At 44.2% G+C, this 20318-nt stretch overlaps 1 protein-coding gene across 1 annotated transcript in view; it reads right to left on the reverse strand.

Annotated features, from left to right (window-relative positions):
* EGFL6 (EGF like domain multiple 6) overlaps positions 1–20318 on the reverse strand; it is a 130400-nt gene that overhangs the window by 7795 nt on the left and 102287 nt on the right. Inside the window, exons 9-10 of the mRNA XM_082244727.1 lie at positions 15938–16024; positions 1269–1364 (exon numbers count right to left, since the gene is read on the reverse strand). Of these exons, the coding sequence (XP_082100853.1) occupies positions 1269–1364; positions 15938–16024 (183 nt within the window). The remainder of the gene's footprint in view (positions 1–1268; positions 1365–15937; positions 16025–20318) is intronic.

A 20318-nucleotide genomic window follows, 5' to 3' on the forward strand; every position in this document is an offset into this window, starting at 1 on the left:
AAAAGGTGTCTCCACTGAAGCTTTACCACCAATCATTTTTTCCAAGCAACCAAAAATTTTCAAAATCCAATTGTCATAGGGACAGGAAGTGAGATGAAATCTTCTGAACAGGGGCAAAGACAGCAAAACAAATGTTACAGGGGTGTTAACCCTTCCCTATGCTATCCAAAAAACTTAAAAATTATTATTTTGGCTGGGGCTACACTTAAAAAATGTACCTGTTCCGACTTGAAAACAACTTTGACTTAAAGCGGAGTTCCAGCCATTCACTCACCTGTCCAACGGTCCAGCGATGCGGCCGCCCGAAGCCTCGATCCTCTCCCTCGGCCCCGGCATCACTGCTGTGGGCACCCGGCTGTGATAGTTTGTGGCTTCACAGCCGGGTACCCACTGCGCATGCGCGAGTTGCGCTGCGCGCCGTGATTGGCCGGCAATCTTCTGGGACCTTTGACAAGTCCCAGAAGATTGCAGGGAGGGAGGGGGAGAGGAGAACTTCCGCTTAGGGCGCCGCGGCGCTCCGAGAGGAAGTGGGAGCGGGTACCTGTCAAAACTAGGTACCCGCTCCCCCCCCAAAAAAATGACATGCCAAATGTGGCATGTCAGGGGGTCAGGACTCCCTAAAGCGGAAGTTCCACTTTTGGGTGGAACTCCGCTTTAAGAACAAACCTACAGTCCCTATCTTGTTTGTAACCCGGGGACCGCCTGTACTTGTAAATTTTGCACAACGTTGGTACTTCTTATCACATTGCATGAATCTCTATTAAAATTTACATAGATATGGGCAATGACTGTCTGTTCTATTCCAATTGTTTGGTACAAAATAAGCAACAAGTGCTGTTTAGATGCCAAAAAAGGTAACTTGGGGCTTACAATACTCATAGAAAAAACAGTATGGAAAAGAATGGTCAGGAACATGGAAAAGGAATCCAAAAATGATCACAGACTAGTACAATATGTGTCTATATTCCTTGCACATTATCTTCCCACTATTCCTTTATATATGTATCTTGCATTACCAAGAATATTAAAAGCCTCATGTAGAGTAATTGTAAATGCCTTTACTGTTGATTTGAAACACTCATGTTTTATGTTAATAAAGAGAAAATGAAAAAGCCTTCATTTTGCATTAATGTGCAGTTAAAAATTGTTTTAAATAACAGAAACACTTTTGAACCTGCAAGGTTTCTAAATACAGTAGTAGAAAATCTTTGTTATTTAGAAGAAAAACATAAAATTATGCTTAACCCAGTATATTCAATACCGCGTACCCTGGCTGCGTTCTGCTTGCTTCCAGTCAAAGTCATCTTCACTTTCCTGTTTCCAATCACAAGCTCCATGATCAAAGCTGCAGTCAAAAGACACTTCTGTATGTATGGAAAAATCAAAGAAACGCTTATTTACAGTGCAAATCAAAATGAATGACTACAATGCTGCTTAGGAAACAAATACAGTACTGAAATGGGTAATTCAACATAATTAAAAAGAAGCTAAATCTACGCAAGCCTAAAGGAGGAAAAAAAAAAGACTAACGATGTGGACACAGTTAACCTATTGTACATATTTGTATATCTTTGCCACCCTGGGGTAAATCCATTAACGGTTCTTGCATGCAATATTTGTGTTTCGCATGCGATAATAAAAAGGTCAATATGTCAAAGTAAAATATAGAATTTTTAGCAAATGCCACAAATTCGGTAAATATGAACTAAATTCAATAAAAGGATATTGCATGCAACATTTGTATTTTTTTAATATTGCATGCAATATTATTATTATTATTATACAGGATTTATATAGCGCCAACAGTTTACACAGTGCTCTACAATGTAGAGGGGGACAGTACAATTACAATACAGAAGGAATAGGAGGTCTCTGCTCATTAAGCTTACAATCTAAGAGGCAATTAATCAAAATAAAATATTGAATTTGAGGTAAACACCGCAAATATGGTAAATATATAAGGTAAGTGCTGCAAATCTGGTAAGTATGTGAGGTAAATACCACAAAAACCTGAGATAAATCATTAACCATTTCACAACCCCCCCCCCCCAAAACAAAACAAAACAAAAAGCACACACATTTGTTATTTATCCCATGGTATAGGTCAGTGGTGGTTAACTTTCTTGATATGGTGGGCTTAAAGTGTGGCCCTCAACACCATCAAAGGGCCACACATAAAATGTAGTGAATATTCAGTGTTAGAGACAACAGATGCACAACAGGATATAGTAAAACAATGTGGGTATGATACAGGCGATGGTTAGAGACTGCAGACATTATCCAAGAGATAGTCGGAGCCTGCAGACATCATCCAACAGATGGTGAGAAACTGCAGACATCACCCAAGAGGTGATCAGAGAATGTGGACATGATACAAGAGATGGTCAGAGACTGCAGACATGACACAAGAGGTGGTCAGAGACTGCAGACATTATCAAAGAGATGGTCGGAGCCTGCAGACATCATCCAACAGATGGCCAGAGACTGCAGGCCCAAGAGGTTATCAGAGACTGTGGACATCATACAAGTAATGGACAGAAACTGCAGACATGGTGTTAGAGAAGGTTGGAGACTAAAGACCTAGTACACAAGATGGCCAGAGACTGCAGACATGGTGCTAGAGATAGTTGGAGACTACAGGCCTAATACAAGAGATGATCAAATACTGTGGACATGCTTCAGGAAACTGTCAGAGATTGTGAGCATGCTATAGGAGTTGTTGGAGACTGGGGACATGATTCTGTAGACATTCATTGATTGTGGGGAAATTACATGAGACTGCTAGAAATCACTGCTATAACAGGACAATAGAGAATGACAAATTAGTGATTAGTGTCTACAGTAGCCCTGAGGGCCACACAAAAGTGTGCCAAAGGGCATATTGCCCCTGTGCCGCATGTTTTGCACCAGGGGTATAGGCAGTCAGTATTTTAGGAAGGCACAAATTAACAATCAGGGTAACTCTGCACATGCCAGTAGGCCAGTAGGTTAGGATACAAAACGATTTATCAGGGTGGAAATGTCCCTAGCTCAGGAATGTATACAACTGCACTAAAGGGAGATTATTCAATGAATGAAGATACACTATAATGTTTTCATAGATTTACAATATTTATGTGCATTTTCATTTACAGAATACTCTCCCGCTGGTGCAGTGTTAGCCTGAAAACAAAATGCGATAAAACACTACAAAATAACACTTAAAGTGCTAAATATCACATACCTTAAATAGTTATAGTAAACCTTCCATTTTCTAAGCACTTTCAGCAGCTGACCTAATTACTTATGTAGCACTACTCCCAAGGGAGCTGCTGAAGACGGGTTCCCCTGGGTTATCATTAGCAACAGTAGAACATTCAGACATGCTTCCAAGTGATTTTACCTCTGGTTTTTAGGTTTTATTAGGAACTTGGATAGGAGAAGGGATGAATGGGATACTCCAACAGAACTAAACCATGCACAACAAGCAGGGACGATCTGATAAATGCTGATTAAAGCTGGTTAAATGCTGATTAACGCTGGTTAAATGCTGATTAACGCTGTTTGAGCTAGTCACGGCTAGGGCGCTTACTGTATTTCACCTTTGACTGTGAAAGAGTCCTATTAGCTTCCTAAGGCACTCCTTTCCTGAGGTAACTGACTTTAATAGCAGAGTGCACTGCTGAGCAACTTCAGGGCCCTTCCTGGCTCCCCCTTTAGCCCCCAATCTTCAGGGCTTCACAACTTGGCACCCCCTTCACTATAGCACACTGGGTAGCTGGCTCCTTGATCCCCTTGACCTCTCTGGAGTGGTCCTCTCTCTTAGGCAGACCCCTGGGCAGGTGCTTGAGTACTCACGATACTGTTTCCCAGAAGAATCCTGCCCAGCAGCTCCACTTGGTCAGCACACACTGGATCCTCTGCGGCACAGCTCAACCCCTGGTCCCCAGGCCGACTGCCTGGACCACCTTCCTCAGCAACAGTGGGAGAGACAGCCGTCACCCTCCTCCTGGGAACTGGCTTCCTGCCCAAAGACACCAGGTCACATGCTTCCCAATCCCAGGATGCATTGCAGCAATGCCCACCCACTGGCACAGTCATAAACCCTGGTGTGCTATTGGCTCGGTTTCCTCCACTGCCCAACAAGGTCCCTCATTGGATACAGTGGGGATACTCCTCGGACTCAACAGGATACACCTGGAAACATGTGACAGGCTAACTGAAAGATCAGACCCTCCTGATAACCAGAACAGGGTCACAAATATATTTTACCTAGCAACTACTTAGGAGGTATGCAGCTTCTTTTATGTTTTAATCCTTGCCTATATTCCTGTTTAAGCTGGTGCCACGATCACTTCCCCAGGTTTCCTGTTTCAGGGAGTCTCCTTTCTCTTGCAGCATCCTATGGAGAAACCTTTGTAGGAACTAGAGCTCTGTCTCCCTACACCAGGGGCGTAACTAGATTTCTCAGGGCCCCGGTGCAAGAAATCATGAAGGCCCCCCCCGAAAAAGCATATTTTTGACACTTTTTTTTCCAACGTATAACAAAGTAAAACATTTCTGTTCCTGGGTTCAACGGCGGCAATGGTGGGGAGGGGGGTGTGATCAGTGGCGGCGGTGGTGGGGAGGGGGGTGTGATCAGTGGCGGCGGTGGTGGGGAGGGGGGGTGATCAGTTGCGCCGTGGTGGGGAGGGGGGTTTGATTAGTGGTGGCGGTGGTGGGGAGGGGGGTGTGATCAGTGGCGGCGGTGGTGGGGAGGGGGGGTGATCAGTGGCGGCGGTGGTGGGGAGGGGGGTTTGATCAGTGGTGGCGGTGGTGGGGAGGGGGGTGTGATCAGTGGCGGCGGTGGTGGGGAGGGGGGGTGATCAGTGGCGGCGGTGGTGGGGAGGGGGGTTTGATCAGTGGTGGCGGTGGTGGGGAGGGGGGTGTGATCAGTGGCGGCGGTGGTGGGGAGGGGGGGTGATCAGTGGTGGCGGTGGTGGGGAGGGGGGTTTGATCAGTGGTGGCGGTGGTGGGGAGGGGGGTGTGATCAGTGGCGGCGGTGGTGGGGAGGGGGGGTGATCATTGGCGGCAGTGGTGGGGAGGGGGGTGATCAGTGGTGGCGGTGGTGGGGAGGGGGGTGTGATCAGTGGTGGCGGTGGTGGGGAGGGGGGTGTGATCAGAGGTGGTGATGGTGGTGAAGGGGGGGTGAAATTAGTGGCGGTAATGGTGAAGGGGGTGGGATCAATGGCGGTGGTGAGGGGGGGTGATGGTTGTGAGGGGGGGTGATGGTTGGGAGGGGGGTGGGATCAATGGCGGTGGTGAAGAGGTGATGGTGGAGAGGGATCAGTGGGGGTGATGGTGGGGGGGGGGTGGAGGAGGGGTGGGATGTGGTGTCATCCTCCCCCACCACCACCACCCCTGTCTTACTGATCCCATCCCCCCACCACCACAGATCTCATCCCTACACCCCCCAACACCTCTGTTGTAGCTAGGGATGAGATATGTTCTGTGCCAGACATGGGTCTGGGATCATTAAGAGGCAGCATTCCAGCAAGCCAGCAAGGGTGGAGTTTGGGATCAAAAAGGCAAGTTAGTTCACTTACAATTAGCATTTAGCAGTCAGTCAGCTTCCCCCTCAGTCACTCAGCAACTCCAGCCAGGCAGGCACACTTCTAGCAGGCACAGCATGTAGTCTCTTCGCACTCGCAGAGGGGAGAACTCCTCCTCCCCCTGCACTCTATTGGTGTCCCTGCCTCACTGCATCAGCTCTGATTGGAGGATCGGCAGGGCTGGGGGCGGTGCAGGCAGCACAGCAGCAGATTGCAGCTTTACACAGAAAACTGGCTGCTTTAGACACCTCTCCCCCCCCCCCCCCGCCCGCCCGCACAACGATCGTCTCTCAGTCTCAGCCAGACAGCCACTAGCGGACACGGAACAGTCAGGCTGACAGACGGGCCCCCTCACGCCGCGGCCGCGGTAAGAGAACGGGGGCTGGCGGGCCCCCCCCTCAGGTAGCGGAACTCCAGGGCCCGGTCGCAAGCGCGACCTCTGCGACCCTGATAGTTCCGCTACTGCCCTACACTGTGTACATCAGTAGGAACACAACGTCCTGTAGCCTGTAGAAGATGGTATGGCACTTCCCTGCTCCTCTTCCTCTTTCCCTTCTTCAAGCTAATTGACTGACTGGAGACTGCATTGTCCACTGTTAACTCTTTCCTGTAAAGACTGGAATTTCAGGGAAGCAGCACTGAGAGGGTAGCATTGAAATTTGTAAACTGCAAGTGCTGGGTTAAGAATTGTGACAAATAGTTTATGGGGAATGTGCTCAACACGTTAAGCTAAAAATATCAGGGGTTTAATATTACTTATTTTGTTTTAACCTATTTGTTAAATAATGCTTTTTAGTGAATTAACTATTTTCGAGGTAAATACTGCTTAAGTTATTTTAAGGCAGAAATTCATGCAGTATTTATTTCTTAGTAAATTGATCGCTCTGTGCTGACAGGGTCACTTTAAAGCGGAGTTGCACCCAAGAGTGGGACCTCCGCTTATATGCTTCCCCCCCCCCTCTGGTGTCACATTTGGCACCTTTTAGGGGGGAGGGGGGAATGGGTACCTGTTTTTGACTTCTGGGAGACAGCGCAGTGGCACCGTCCCTCGGAAGTTCGACTCTCCTCCTCCTTCTTATACCACCGGGCCAATTAGAAAGCGCAGCGCGCTTTGCGCATGCGCAGTAGGGAGCTGGCTGTGAAGCCTAAAGGCCTAAAGGCTTCACTGCCGGTTTCCCTTACCTTGAATGGCGGTGGCAGCACTCGAGAGCTGATCTGAAAATCTGCTTCAGGTGCAGACATTGCGGGAATCCTGGACAGGTAAGCCCTAATATTAAAGTGGTTGTTAACCCACTCTGCTAACTTCAAATATTCTTGTGTGTTTCTTAACCTCCCTGGCGGTGATCCCGAGCGTGACTCGGGGTTAGTTTTTTCTATCAGGAGCAGTAACCCCGAGTCACACTCGGGGTAGTATTGCAGAGTGCCAGCGGAGCCCCATTAGCTCCCCGAGTAATGCACTTACCTTATCCCGGCGATCCAGCAATGTCCTTCGCTCCGATCGCCGGGTGACCGGCGTCTGACTTCCTGGTTCCGTTCCCTGCGAGCAGAGGCGGCGCACGGGAGCGGAACTGGGCGGGAATTTTGAAAAGTGAAAGTAAATAAAAGAGGTGATACACTGTAATCTGAGAGGATTACACTGTATCACCACAGATTACCACACATCTGACAGTACAGTGCCCCTTCTTACATTATAGTTGTGATTTGTGCCCAAAAAATATATATATTATGGCATCAAAAAAGCGCCAGTCTAAAGCGCTTTTGGACCAGCTGAGAGACAGCGGCAGCGACAGCGACCCGGAGGTGCTCGCGGAAGTGAGCGATAGCGAGTCATGCGGTGATTTGTCGTCTGACACTGACACGGATCTGGCAAGTGACAACGGCGATGACCCTGCACTGGACCTGAGCGATGTGCGCACTTGGTGCGCTATTGATTGCGATGCGGACCAGGTAGCGCCCCCAAGATTCCCGTTCACCGGATCACCTGGGATGAAGGTAGATGTCGAGCATGACAATCCTCTGGCATACCTGCAATTATTCCTCACTGAGGAGGTAATTGAAATAATTGTCATGGAGACGAATCGCTACCAAGAGCAGCAATCCGCTACGCTGCATGCCAGGCTTTCCCGAAGCAGAAAGTGGGAACCGGTGACGAAAGAGGACATGTGGCTATTTCTGGGACTCCTCTTTCTTCAGGGGTTGGTGGGGAAACCGTTCCAGAAATGGTACTGGACCACCAACAGGTTACTGGCCACTCCGTTCTTTGGCACCGTGATGTCTGAGTATCGCTTCTCCCTGATTATGAAGTATTTCCACTTCACAAACAATGAGGAGTTTGATGAGGCCACGCATCCTGCGCCCAAACTGAAAAAAATCTGGGAGGTATGGCAAATTATTGTGGCCAATTTCCAGCGGACCTACGTGCCAGAAAGGGACGTCAGCGTGGATGAGAGTTTGATGGCCTACAAGGGTCGCCTAAGCTGGATTCAGTACATCGCATTCAAAAGAGCGCGGTTTGGCATCAAATCATATATGCTCTGCGAGTCATCCACGGGGTACATATGGAATTCGGTAATTTACACCGGCAAAGGCACTAAATTCAACCCCAGGTACAGCGGCTATGGGATGGCCACATCATCCGTCCTTACACTTCTGGAGCCATTGCTGAACCAGGGATATTGTGTGACCACGGACAATTTCTATACGTCCCTGGAACTATATGATGTTTTGCTACAAAATAGAACCGACGCATATGGTACCGTTAGGCCTAACCGACGAGACATGCCATCTTTTTTTGCCAAAAAAAAACTAAAAACCAGAGAAATGGTTGCCTGGCAGAATGCGTAAGATGATGGCAATAAGATGGCGAGACAAGAAGGATGTGTGTCTCATGAGCACTGTGCACAATACCTCCACTGCCATGGTCCACACAAAATGTGGGACAGATGTGCTGAAACCACAGGTCGTGATTGACAATAACAAAACAATGGGAGGTGTCGACAGAGCCGATCAGGCCATGACCTTCTATCCCGATATGCGAAAACAGCAAAAAAAATATTATAAAAAAATATTCAGACACCTTCTGGAACAATGTCTATGGAACGCTTACATCCTGCACAAAGCCAACAGTGACATGCCTCTTGCTCATTCCGAGTTTGTCTGGAAGGTGGCTGAGCAGATTTTTGTAAAGCACCAGACACCATCAGGAGTTGTAAATAGACCTGGACGTCGCGCTGTTGACGTGGTCAACCCAGAGCGTCTGACCAGCCGTCACTTTGCAGACTATATCCCGCTAACTGCAAAAAAGGCAGCACCGACCAGGATGTGTGTTATTTGCTGCTCGAAACGCGATAGAAATGGAAAGAAAGTCTGAAAGGAAACCAGGTTCCATTGACCTGATTGTGACGTCGGACTTTGTGTAGTTCCTTGTTTCAAAATTTATCACACGCAGCATGTGTATTGAATTTTCTTTCTTTGGCAAATTTCCTTATTTACTACATTATTGAATAAAATTACATTATTTATGAGATTATAATTCATGATAATTATTGTTTCAAAATTTATCACATCTGGGATGTTGTAACGCTCTAGCGTTTGTTTAGAGAGTTGGATTTGCAGCTGCAGAATCTCCACTCAGTAGTCGTGCAGAGATGTGTTGAATCACCATGTCCAACTCTCCAGACTCATCATTGTGGCCAGCCTGCTTCAGCATACAATATACAAACACTCAATAAGATGTTCCTGGAGTGATAGGTTGTATATGATAGTATAGAGGTGATGTGCTGAAAGGACAGGCGTGAGTTGTGATAGCAATGATGAGTACTCAATAGTAATGTTCAGGAGAGTAGTAGATGATGGTAGATAGGTTAGCAATCATGTGCAATAACAGGTGGTAGGGGACAGCAGATGGAGTGTACAAGAGAGGCTAACTTAGTGCAAGGATATAGATGGTAGTAGACTCAAGAGCTAGCAATCTATGTAACAGTGCAGATGATAGAAATAGTAATGCATAGATAGTAACAGTCCTTAGTATGCAGAAGTAAATAGTGTAAGTTTGATAGGAAGGAATCCCCTGTGGGGTACTTATCACTAGTTAGATTAGTAAGCTGAAGGGTCCGGTAATGAGTGAATGATCGGGTAGCGAGATACGGGATCAATAGCGAGGTTCCGGTCTATCCAGGTATGGCAATAGCTGGAGGCTCTGGCAGCGTAAGACAAGGCTGTATACCATGCGGTTTGAACGAACAATTTGTGAGAGAGAAGCCGGCGATTGAAATAGCCGCTCAGAGCGGCGCTTAGTGATGACGTCATGCGGCTTAAAGGTATATACGTTCCACCTAGCTGAAAAGGTGGGACGCAATATGAAGAAGGAAATGACCTATAAGGGTACCGAAGGTACCAGAATCTTACAGTACCCCCCCTTTAAGGCCGGCTCCGGAAGGCCTATAGCACTGGTCTCTCCGGGTATTTGGAGTGAAACCTTCGTATAAGCCTGGGTGCGTGAACGTCAGAAGTATCCATCCAGGTGTCTTGGGGTCCATAGTTCTTCCATCTTATGAGATATTGGAGTTTTCCTCTGTGGATACGAGAATCCAAAATCTCCCTAATCTCAAATTCCTCTCTGCCTTCAACTTGTACTGGAGGTGGAGGCGAGATGGTAGGCCTTATTCCTTGGTTGGGAACATGTGGTTTCAGTAACGACACGTGAAAGATGGGATGTATTCTAAGATCTGCCGGTAAAGTGAGTTGCACTGCAGCTCTTCCAATGAGCTTTTTAATTGGAAAAGGTCAGAGAAATAGAGGTCCAAGCTTTTTACTGGGTATCTTTAACCTCAAATTTTTTGTAGATAGCCAAACGAGATCCCCAATAGCGTATTGAGGAGAAGGTTTTCTACGAAGGTCGTAATACCTTTTTTGTGGGCTATGAGCATGTAAGATGGTGGTGTTAAGTAAACCCAGAGAGTCTTTTATTTGGGTAAGATAATCTGAGGCTACTGGGTTACTTGATGGAAGGATGGGTGGTGGAAGAAGTGTTAGATGAAACCCATAGTTTAAGTAGAACGGACTCTGCTTAGTAGTACTGTGGGTTGCATTGTTATAAGCAAATTCTGCCAGAGGGAGGAGGTCCACCCAATCATCCTGTAGGTATGAGGTGTAGCAACGTAGGTATTGTTCAATGCACTGGTTGACTCTTTCAGTTTGTCCGTTGGTCTGAGGATGGTAAGGAGAAGTGAGTTTTCGCTCAATACGTAGTATATGACATAGAGCTTGCCAGAACTTGGAGATGAACTGTGAACCTCGGTCAGATAGAAGAGTCTTTGGAATTCCATGTAGCTTGAACACATGTTTCACTAGTAATTCCGCTGTTTGTTTAGATGAAGGTAATCTGCGAATAGAAATGAAATGTGCCATCTTTGTCAGATGGTCCACTGACACTAGAATGGTATTAAATCCCCTGGAAGGGGGTAATTCTACTATAAAGTCCAAGGATACAACTTCCCATTGAACCTGGGGTATTGGTAGACTGCAAAGTAGACCAGATGGTTTTGTAGTGTCAATTTTGGACCTTGCACAGATGTCACATGAGGAAACAAACTTTTGTACAGACGTTTTCATATCAGGCCACCAAAACTGCCTGGTGAACAAATTAAATGTCTTAGTCATACTCATATGTCCTGCCATAGGTACGTCATGTGATAATTCCAAGATCTTGGTACGCATACTAGGAGGTATGTAGAGTTTGTCGTTAAAGTAGAGGAAGCCTTCTGCATCAGCACTTAGTTGTGATGGAGGTGAATCCAGTCCTATACTGTGCAGAATCTCTTCCTTCAGGGAGCGAACAACACCAACAATACGATCATAGGGTATTATAGGAAATGAAGGGATTTTGGCGCAGTTATCTTCGGTTAATCGTGATAGTGCATCCGCTTTTTTGTTTTTGTCTGCAGGCGTGTAGGTCACTAGGAAGTTGAATCTTAGGAAGAATAGTGACCAACGTACCTGCCGGTGAGAAAGGGTCTTGTTAGTCTGAAGGTATTGGAGATTTTTATGATCTGTATATATGAGTATTGGCAATCGAGTACCTTCAAGTAGATGTCGCCAATTCTCTAGTGCCAGTTTTATGGCAAGCAACTCTTTTTCACCCACTGGGTAATTCACCTCTGGGTTGCTTAATGATTTAGAGAAGAAAGCAACTGGGTGAAGTGGTGAAGTATTTGTTGGTCGTTGGGAGAGAACTGCTCCTACTGCCATATTTGACGCATCTACCTCCAGTATATATTGGAGGGATGGGTCTGGATGGCGTAGTATGGGAGCGGAAGTGAAGCTTGATTTTAACAAGCGGAAAGCTCCATTGCCTTCTTCAGACCATTTAAATGAAATTCTTGATGAACTTCCTATAGAAGTTTGAGACTCCAAGGAATCGTTGTAATGCTTTACGAGTTGTTGGTACAGGCCAATCCAGAGTACACGATATCTTGCTCATATCCATTTTGATTCCGTTCTTAGATATGATGTATCCTAGGAATAGTACTTCTTCTTTATGAAATAGGCATTTTTTTAATTTTACGTATAAATTGTGTGCGAGTAATCTGGACAACACAAGTCTTACATGTTTTATATGTTCAGACAAAGATTGAGAATAAATGAGTATATCATCCAGATATACCACAACACAAACATCAAGTAAGTCTCTGAAGATGTCATTTATGAATCGCTGAAAAGCTGCGGGAGCATTACACAACCCGAAAGGCATCACAAGATATTCGAATAATCCGTATCTGGTTCTGAATGCTGTTTTCCACTCATCCCCGTCACGGATTCGGATTAGGTTGTATGCCCCTTTTAGGTCCAATTTAGAGAAGTAGGTAGCTCCGCGCACTTGTTCAATGAGTTCAGGAATGAGAGGTAAAGGATAGCGATCCTTTATCGTAATGGTATTTAATTGCCTATAGTCAATAATAGGCCTAAGACTTGAATCCTTATTGCGGACAAAGAAAAGTCCTGCAGCTGTGGAAGAAGTAGAGGGTCTGATAAACCCTTTCGCTAAATTCTCATCCAAGTATTCCTTGAGATGAGAAAGTTCATCCTGAGAAAGAGGATAAACATGACCGAAAGGTAATTTGCTATTAGGGAGTAGATCAATAGAACAATCATAGTCCCTATGGGGAGGCAACACTTGAGCGTTTTTCTCAAGGAAGACTTCTGACAGATCCTGGTAGCATGGTGGTGGTGTAATTTCATCTGACACCATAGACAGGATTTTTTTATATGATTGGAGGTTACACGTGATCTCGCAATAGTGAGAAGGGAAGGTTAGAGTCCGTGTCTTCCAATCAATGGTTGGTTGATGTATGTGTAACCAGGGTATCCCAAAATAATGGGAAAATGTGGTGAAGGTAATACATCAAAAGTGGTTGTCTCCGCATGAGACTCGTTAGCAGTAACAAGGAGTGCTTGTGTCTGATTGGTGATTGGACCAGAAGATAACGGGATACCGTTAATGAAACTAACAGAGACAGGTTTAGGTTTTGAAATAATAGGTATTTTATTTAAGGTAACAAAACGAGTATCGATGTAGTTCCCACAAGATCCTGTGTCGATCATAGCCTTGGTGGTGATCCTAATTTGGTCCCTCTGTAGTGTCAAATGAATAAAGAGATAGGGATTAGAAAAGGAAGTCGTTAAACCCCCCAGCAAGACATGTGAACACTCACCGTCTTTTTTGCGGACAAGGGGACAGACTCTTATCAAATGATCCGAGGAGGCGCAGTACATGCAGAGGTTTTCGGATCTTCTCCTGGCTCGTTCAGTAGTTGATAAAGGTGGGCGTATCGTTCCTACCTCCATAGGAGTAGGGTCAACGGGCGAAACCCGAGAAGGACTGGACAATGGCATTCCCATCTTCTCAGCCTTTCTTTCTCGCAGTCGCCTGTCAATATTGATGCTGAGCTGTATTAAGGCATCCAAAGTGCCAGGTAAATCCGCTCGGGCGAGCTCGTCTTTAACGGCTTCTGATAACCCTAGTCTGAACTGAGTTCGCAGAGATGCATCATTCCACCCAGAATCAAGGGTCCATCTTTTGAACTCTGCTATGAAGTCTTCAACAGGTCTCCTTCCTTGTTTTAAAGCCCTCAATTGGCTATCAGCAGTACTCTGCCTATTGGGGTCTTCATATAAGCTAGCGAGTTCCGCTATGAACAAAGGATAGGAGTTGAGAAGAGGGTCCTCTTTCTCAAAGAGAGAGTCTGCCCAAGCCCGTGGATCACCCGATAAATATGAAATAGTAGTACAGACTTTAATTTGGTCTGTAGTATAAGTACGAGGTTTTAAATTAAAAAGCAATTGACATGCGTTTTTAAATTCACAAAAATTTTTCCGATCACCTGAAAACACTAGAGGAGGGTTTATTTTAGGCTCACGAGGTTGAGCAGCAGTGAGTTGTGAAACACGGGCTATCTGCTGTCTTAAAGTCTGATTTTCATTTTTTACTTCAGTAAGAGCACGGATAAATCTACCTTTTGTGTTAATTGTATCACTTGAGTGGCTAATTCTGCTGAATCCATTTTTTAAAGGTTCGTTCAATCTGTAACGCTCTAGCGTTTGTTTAGAGAGTTGGATTTGCAGCTGCAGAATCTCCACTCAGTAGTCGTGCAGAGATGTGTTGAATCACCATGTCCAACTCTCCAGACTCATCATTGTGGCCAGCCTGCTTCAGCATACAATATACAAACACTCAATAAGATGTTCCTGGAGTGATAGGTTGTATATGATAGTATAGAGGTGATGTGCTGAAAGGACAGGCGTGAGTTGTGATAGCAATGATGAGTACTCAATAGTAATGTTCAGGAGAGTAGTAGATGATGGTAGATAGGTTAGCAATCATGTGCAATAACAGGTGGTAGGGGACAGCAGATGGAGTGTACAAGAGAGGCTAACTTAGTGCAAGGATATAGATGGTAGTAGACTCAAGAGCTAGCAATCTATGTAACAGTGCAGATGATAGAAATAGTAATGCATAGATAGTAACAGTCCTTAGTATGCAGAAGTAGATAGTGTAAGTTTGATAGGAAGGAATCCCCTGTGGGGTACTTATCACTAGTTAGATTAGTAAGCTGAAGGGTCCGGTAATGAGTGAATGATCGGGTAGCGAGATACGGGATCAATAGCGAGGTTCCGGTCTATCCAGGTATGGCAATAGCTGGAGGCTCCGGCAGCGTAAGACAAGGCTGTATACCATGCGGTTTGAACGAACAATTTGTGAGAGAGAAGCCGGCGATTGAAATAGCCGCTCAGAGCGGCGCTTAGTGATGACGTCATGCGGCTTAAAGGTATATGCGTTCCACCTAGCTGAAAAGGTGGGACGCAATATGAAGAAGGAAATGACCTATAAGGGTACCGAAGGTACCAGAATCTTACAGATGTCTACTAGAGTCTTGTTTTGGTCAGGTTTAAGTCAGTAATTACTAAGAATTGTAGGCCTATAATACATAACACCAAATTTCCATGAAAATAATTGTACCGCTTTTGGTATAAACTTCCAGACATAATCATACCGCCAGGGAGGTTAAGGACAGGTGCTCCTGTCTCTGTGTTTATAAAAAAAAAAAGCCGGCTATACCTGATTTCTTGGTGCTCACGTGATCAGCTGGCTCTCTTCTCTTCCTGTCTGACAGCTGCAGTGGGCAGGGCTGAGATTCCCCTGCTGACGTCATGTGGGATGAGAGGAGGAGAGAGCTGGCCAGTCACATGAGCGCCGAGTGGCGCTCTGAAATCAGGTATGGCCGGCATTTTTTTAATAAACACAGAGACAGGAGCACCTGTCATTAGAAAACACACAGGATTATATATGATATTAAAAGTAATTTCAGCAGGAGCGGAGGGGGCGGGCACTGACACAGAGCAGACAGACAGATAGGGAGAGGACAGAGGAGGACAGGAGAGCTGTGGATGATAGAGGCACGTAAACTGACCACGGTGTCAGGGCTTAGTAGCCATGATAAGCCGTGGTCAGTTTACAGAAGGGAGGGCAGAACCAGGCGGGATCAGCCAGGTTTTTTAGGTGATACGGTGGGCCAAATCACACAACACAAGCAAAATACTTTAAAGGAAAAGGATCTTTTTTTTTTTTTTTGGGTAACAAACACTTTAAAAGTCAGCAGCTACAGTATTTTTTTCCTGGGGGGCGGAACCCCTTTTTAAGTTGTGTGAAAGGATAATGTAAAAGGGAGCTCTACTTAAAAGTCTTTGAACATTTTTTTTAAACCCATCACAAATTTAAAGCTAGTCTAGGGAGCATTCAGAAAGCCATTTATTGTGCTAATTTTTTGCTACCATCATGTGCAAAATGTGCATTTGAATCATTAATTTACCTTCATATTTTTGTGGTAGAACCTTTAGGTCTACTGCATCTGGACTATAAGCAGTCTCTTCTCTCACCTTCTCTTTAACCTGTAGAGCTAAGTATACCAAGGTTAAATGAATTTTCACATTTTTACATACTGCATACATGAATACAAACAGAGATATTAAATAATTAATTAAGTAAATAAATAAATAAATAAATAAATATTCCACAGGCATAGAAGACTAGACGGGTATTTCCCCTAATAAAACCCTGGTGCCAATAACACAAAAATGGATGAAATGCATCGAATGGACTGTACATATGTGATTGTGAAAGGTTAGTGCTCTCTGTCCTTATTTTTAACAGCTTCTCTTTAAATAAGAGGGGTTTTTTTGCAACAATAAGCAACAAAAGTTTTATTTAACGTATAAGAATGTGTTGTATTTGCTATTAAAATTAAAGCTTTTTTTTTTCAGAGGTGCTGTGATTTTATTTACTTTTGTTGAAGTTGAATTTCCCTAAATTTTGAGGAACTTTTTTTTTCAGAGGTGCTGTGATTTTATTTACTTTTGTTGAAGTTGAATTTCCCTAAATTTTGAGGAACTGAGGAATATATATTTGAACCTGATGTTAATGAACAAGCCTTCAATCAGACAGCTCATGTATTTACTATTTTGGAGATGTAGTCAGATGTGCACCTGCAATGTACATCTAAGGAGCTTTGTTGAGCATTAAATCTGAACTCCAGGTATGGATTTTATTGCATAGTTTACAGTACACTAATCCAGCTTGGACCAATGTAACTATGCGTATGTCATACCAGGGAATGCAGAGAATCACTGTAGTAGTCTTCACTACTACAGTGATCGCCACTGCCTTCTGCATCTCATGGCTGCCGTGCTGCATAATAACCACTGAGGGTCACTTACTCATCACAAATGCCATTCTTAGGACAACTTGCACTTTTTTCCAATGAATGCAGGGTGATCTCTGATTGGACAAGGTGGAGATGCAGGGCAGTGACCATTACCACCTACTCCAATCAGAGAATGCTTTGCATTCCTTAAATTGTTACTAAACCCAGAACCTGCATTCACTATATCTGGTCTCCCACAGTACACAGGACATGGAAATGCAATTATTTTAGAAAATATAAACTGCTAAATACCCTTTTCATCAGCAGTAAATAGCAGTCTTGTGACTTCTATCAGTTCCTAGTAAAGCTTGTAGGAGGAGTTTTTTTTCTTCCCTGATCCTCTGTCTGGACAGTGCTGATTGGCCCTGTGCTGATCACATGAACCCTCCCAAGGAAAAATAAAAACTCTCTATCAATTCACACTAAACTGAGCATGTGCAGCCTGACTCCTAATGCTCTGTTTTATCACAAGATGGGGTGGAGTCAGTTAAAGAAGAGGAGGATCAGAGAGGCAGGATCACACAGCCTTTATACACAATGCAGAGGATGAACCCCTTAGGTTCCACAGTGAGTGTAACAAGCATACTTTACTACATATACACACTGATTTTACTGTTGTCAGTTTAGTAACACTTTAAGAAAAATTAAAGGCGTCCTATAAATGGCGCCCATGCTGAGCACACAACCCCTGTGTTCACTATTATGAAAGGTTGTTCTTGCCAAACCAACCTGTTAACCTTCTACGAGGAAGTGAGCTGCCATCTGGACGAAGGTAGGCCTGTGGATGTGGTGTATCTGGATTTTGCAAAAGCATCTGATACAGTACCCCACACATGCTTAATCTACAAACTGAGGTCTGTAGGCATGGACCATAGAGTTTGCTCTTGAATAGAAAATTGGTTACAGGGGCAACCAAAGGGTGGTGTTAAATAACGTGTGCTTAGAATGGTCTAGAGTGGTAAGTGGGGTACTCTAAGGCTCTGCCTTGGAACCAATTTTGTTTAATTCATTTATTTGTCAGTCCTTCTGTTTAATTCATTTATAAATGATATAGAGCAGGGCTTCCCAACCGTTTTGGCCAAGATCCACTACTGAATACAGTTATTTTTTGGGACTCGCTTGCTTGTAATTGAATATTGTAAAGCGCTACAGAATTTGTTGGCGCTATATAAATGCAAATAATAATAATGCATATTTTAAAGAAGGGGGATGTTAAATTAAAAATATCAATTTACTACTTTTCAATTTATTATGATCAAATACCACCAAAAGAAAGCTCTATTTGTGGGAAAATAAGGACCTGGCCCCCATCTCTATCCAGCGATGTTCACGAGTCGCTCGGCCGTCCGGGACTCTCCCTCCTGATTGGCTGAGACACAGCCGAGGTGCCATTGGCACTTGCGGCTGTAAATCAAAGTCAATTTGCCAATCAGGGGATAGGGGGTGGGGCCGAACTCCAGCTTTGTGTCTGAATGGACACAGGGAGCTGTAGTTCGGCCTGGGTGTCCCCACAGCAAGCTGCTTGCTGTGGGGGCACTCGAGAGGAGGGAGGGGCTAGGAGCAGTGAAGAGGAACCCGAGAAGAGGATCTGGGCTGCCCTGTGCAAAACCACTACACAGAGGTAAGTATAAAATGTTTGTTATTTTTTTTTTTTTAAAACACGAGACTTTACAATCACTTTAAGCATGTACTGTATCTCAAGACTTTCATGTTTTTGATTTTTGGTTTAGGTAAAACTGTTCTTCAAATTTTCCTAAAATAGCCTAGTATAGCACTGTTTAAATTAGAAGTCAAGTGCCTGTCTTTGGAAAAACACACACACATTTGTTTAGAAATGCTCACACCCAGACAAAACAGAGCTTACAACAGCTACAGCAATATGCGTGTTAAGACTAAGGATACAGGGCAATTTTCCAGTGACTTGGTTTATATTTACAACCATTGACTTTTATGTCTCCTTAGATGGTCTGATTGCAGCTAACCAATCATACACAGACAGTGAACTAAAACCTAGAGTTCACTATATGTCTTTCTACTTACTTCAGTCTTGCACAGGGAACACGCAAAAAAGCATTTAGTATTCTGAATATCTGGAAAATCCATCAACGGAATCTACTCGGGATTTTAAGGAACATGTGCCAGGAATAATAGTATAATAGGATAACATGTTACTGTTGGGGCCCTACACACCTGCTGTCTAACCTATTTACCACTTCAGCTCCTGAAGATTTACCACCCCTTTCTGACCCGGACATTTTTTGCTATAAGGCACTGCGTTACTTTATTTGACAATTGCACAGTCATGTGACACTGTACTCAAATCACATTTTTGTCCTTTTTTCCCACAAATAGAGCTTTTTTCTGGCGGTATTTGATCACCTCAGCATTTTTTTTTAAACAAAAAAATACAAAACCCCCCCCCCAAAAAAAACCCCACAATATTTGTGCTATACACAATATTTCTGCTATTCAACGTATCCAATAAAAAATGTTAAAAAAACAAATTTCTTCATCAATTTAGACCAATATGTATTCTGCTACATATTTTTAGTTAAAAAAAAACCCAATAAGCGTATATTGATTTGTTTGCGCAAAAGTTATAGCGTCTACAAACCATGGGATATTTTTATGGAATTTGTATTTATTTATTTTTTACTAGTAATGGCGGCAATCAGCAAATCATAGTAGGACTGCAATATTGCAGTGGACAAACTGACACTTTTTTGGGGACCAGTGACACTAATACAGTGATCAGTGCTAAAAATATGCACTGTCCCTGTACTAATGACACTGGCTGGGAAGGGGTTAACATCAGGGGCGATCATGGGGTTTACTTTTTGACTAGCTGGTGTTTTTCTGTAGTGTGGAAGGTGATTTTACTAGGGGAAGGCATAGATCCATGTCCCTGCATTGTAGGGACACAGGATCATTACCTTCCCTACTGATAAAACAAGGATCAGCCCTGTCTTCATAGGCAGATCACCATTCTGTCTGTGTACCGAATGATTGACGGGTGCTGACGGACATCGGGTCCATGGGACCTGCTGATCAGATTCTGCTGTGTTGAATAACAGCAGGAGTGAGCCGGCAATGGTGGCGTGCACTCCCGCCCGATACACGGAAGTGCAGGATCCTGTATATATATGTGATCCTGCACAGTGCAGCTGTTGTGTAGCAGTAAGACTGGTATAGGGCGGTCGGCAAGTGGTTAGAGGAACTTTGTTGTGCAAGAAATATGGAGAATGCCATTACTGAGCTCCTTCTGAAAATGCTTTGTGTCTTGCCCTCAGTATGTCAGTATTCCTGATCTGCATACTTGTTCCAGGTCACTGATTTATACAGTTTTGAAGTCATTATAACTACTAAGCAATTGTATTTTCATATGGTAAGAAGTGCAATCCTACATATAGTGAATCCGGAAAGTATTCACAGTGCTTCAATTTTTCCACATTTTGTTATGTTACAACCTTTTTCCCAAATAGATTAAATT

This window comes from Pelophylax lessonae (assembly GCF_965119305.1).
Source record: "Pelophylax lessonae genome assembly, chromosome: 2".
Classification (NCBI taxonomy): domain Eukaryota; kingdom Metazoa; phylum Chordata; class Amphibia; order Anura; family Ranidae; genus Pelophylax; species Pelophylax lessonae.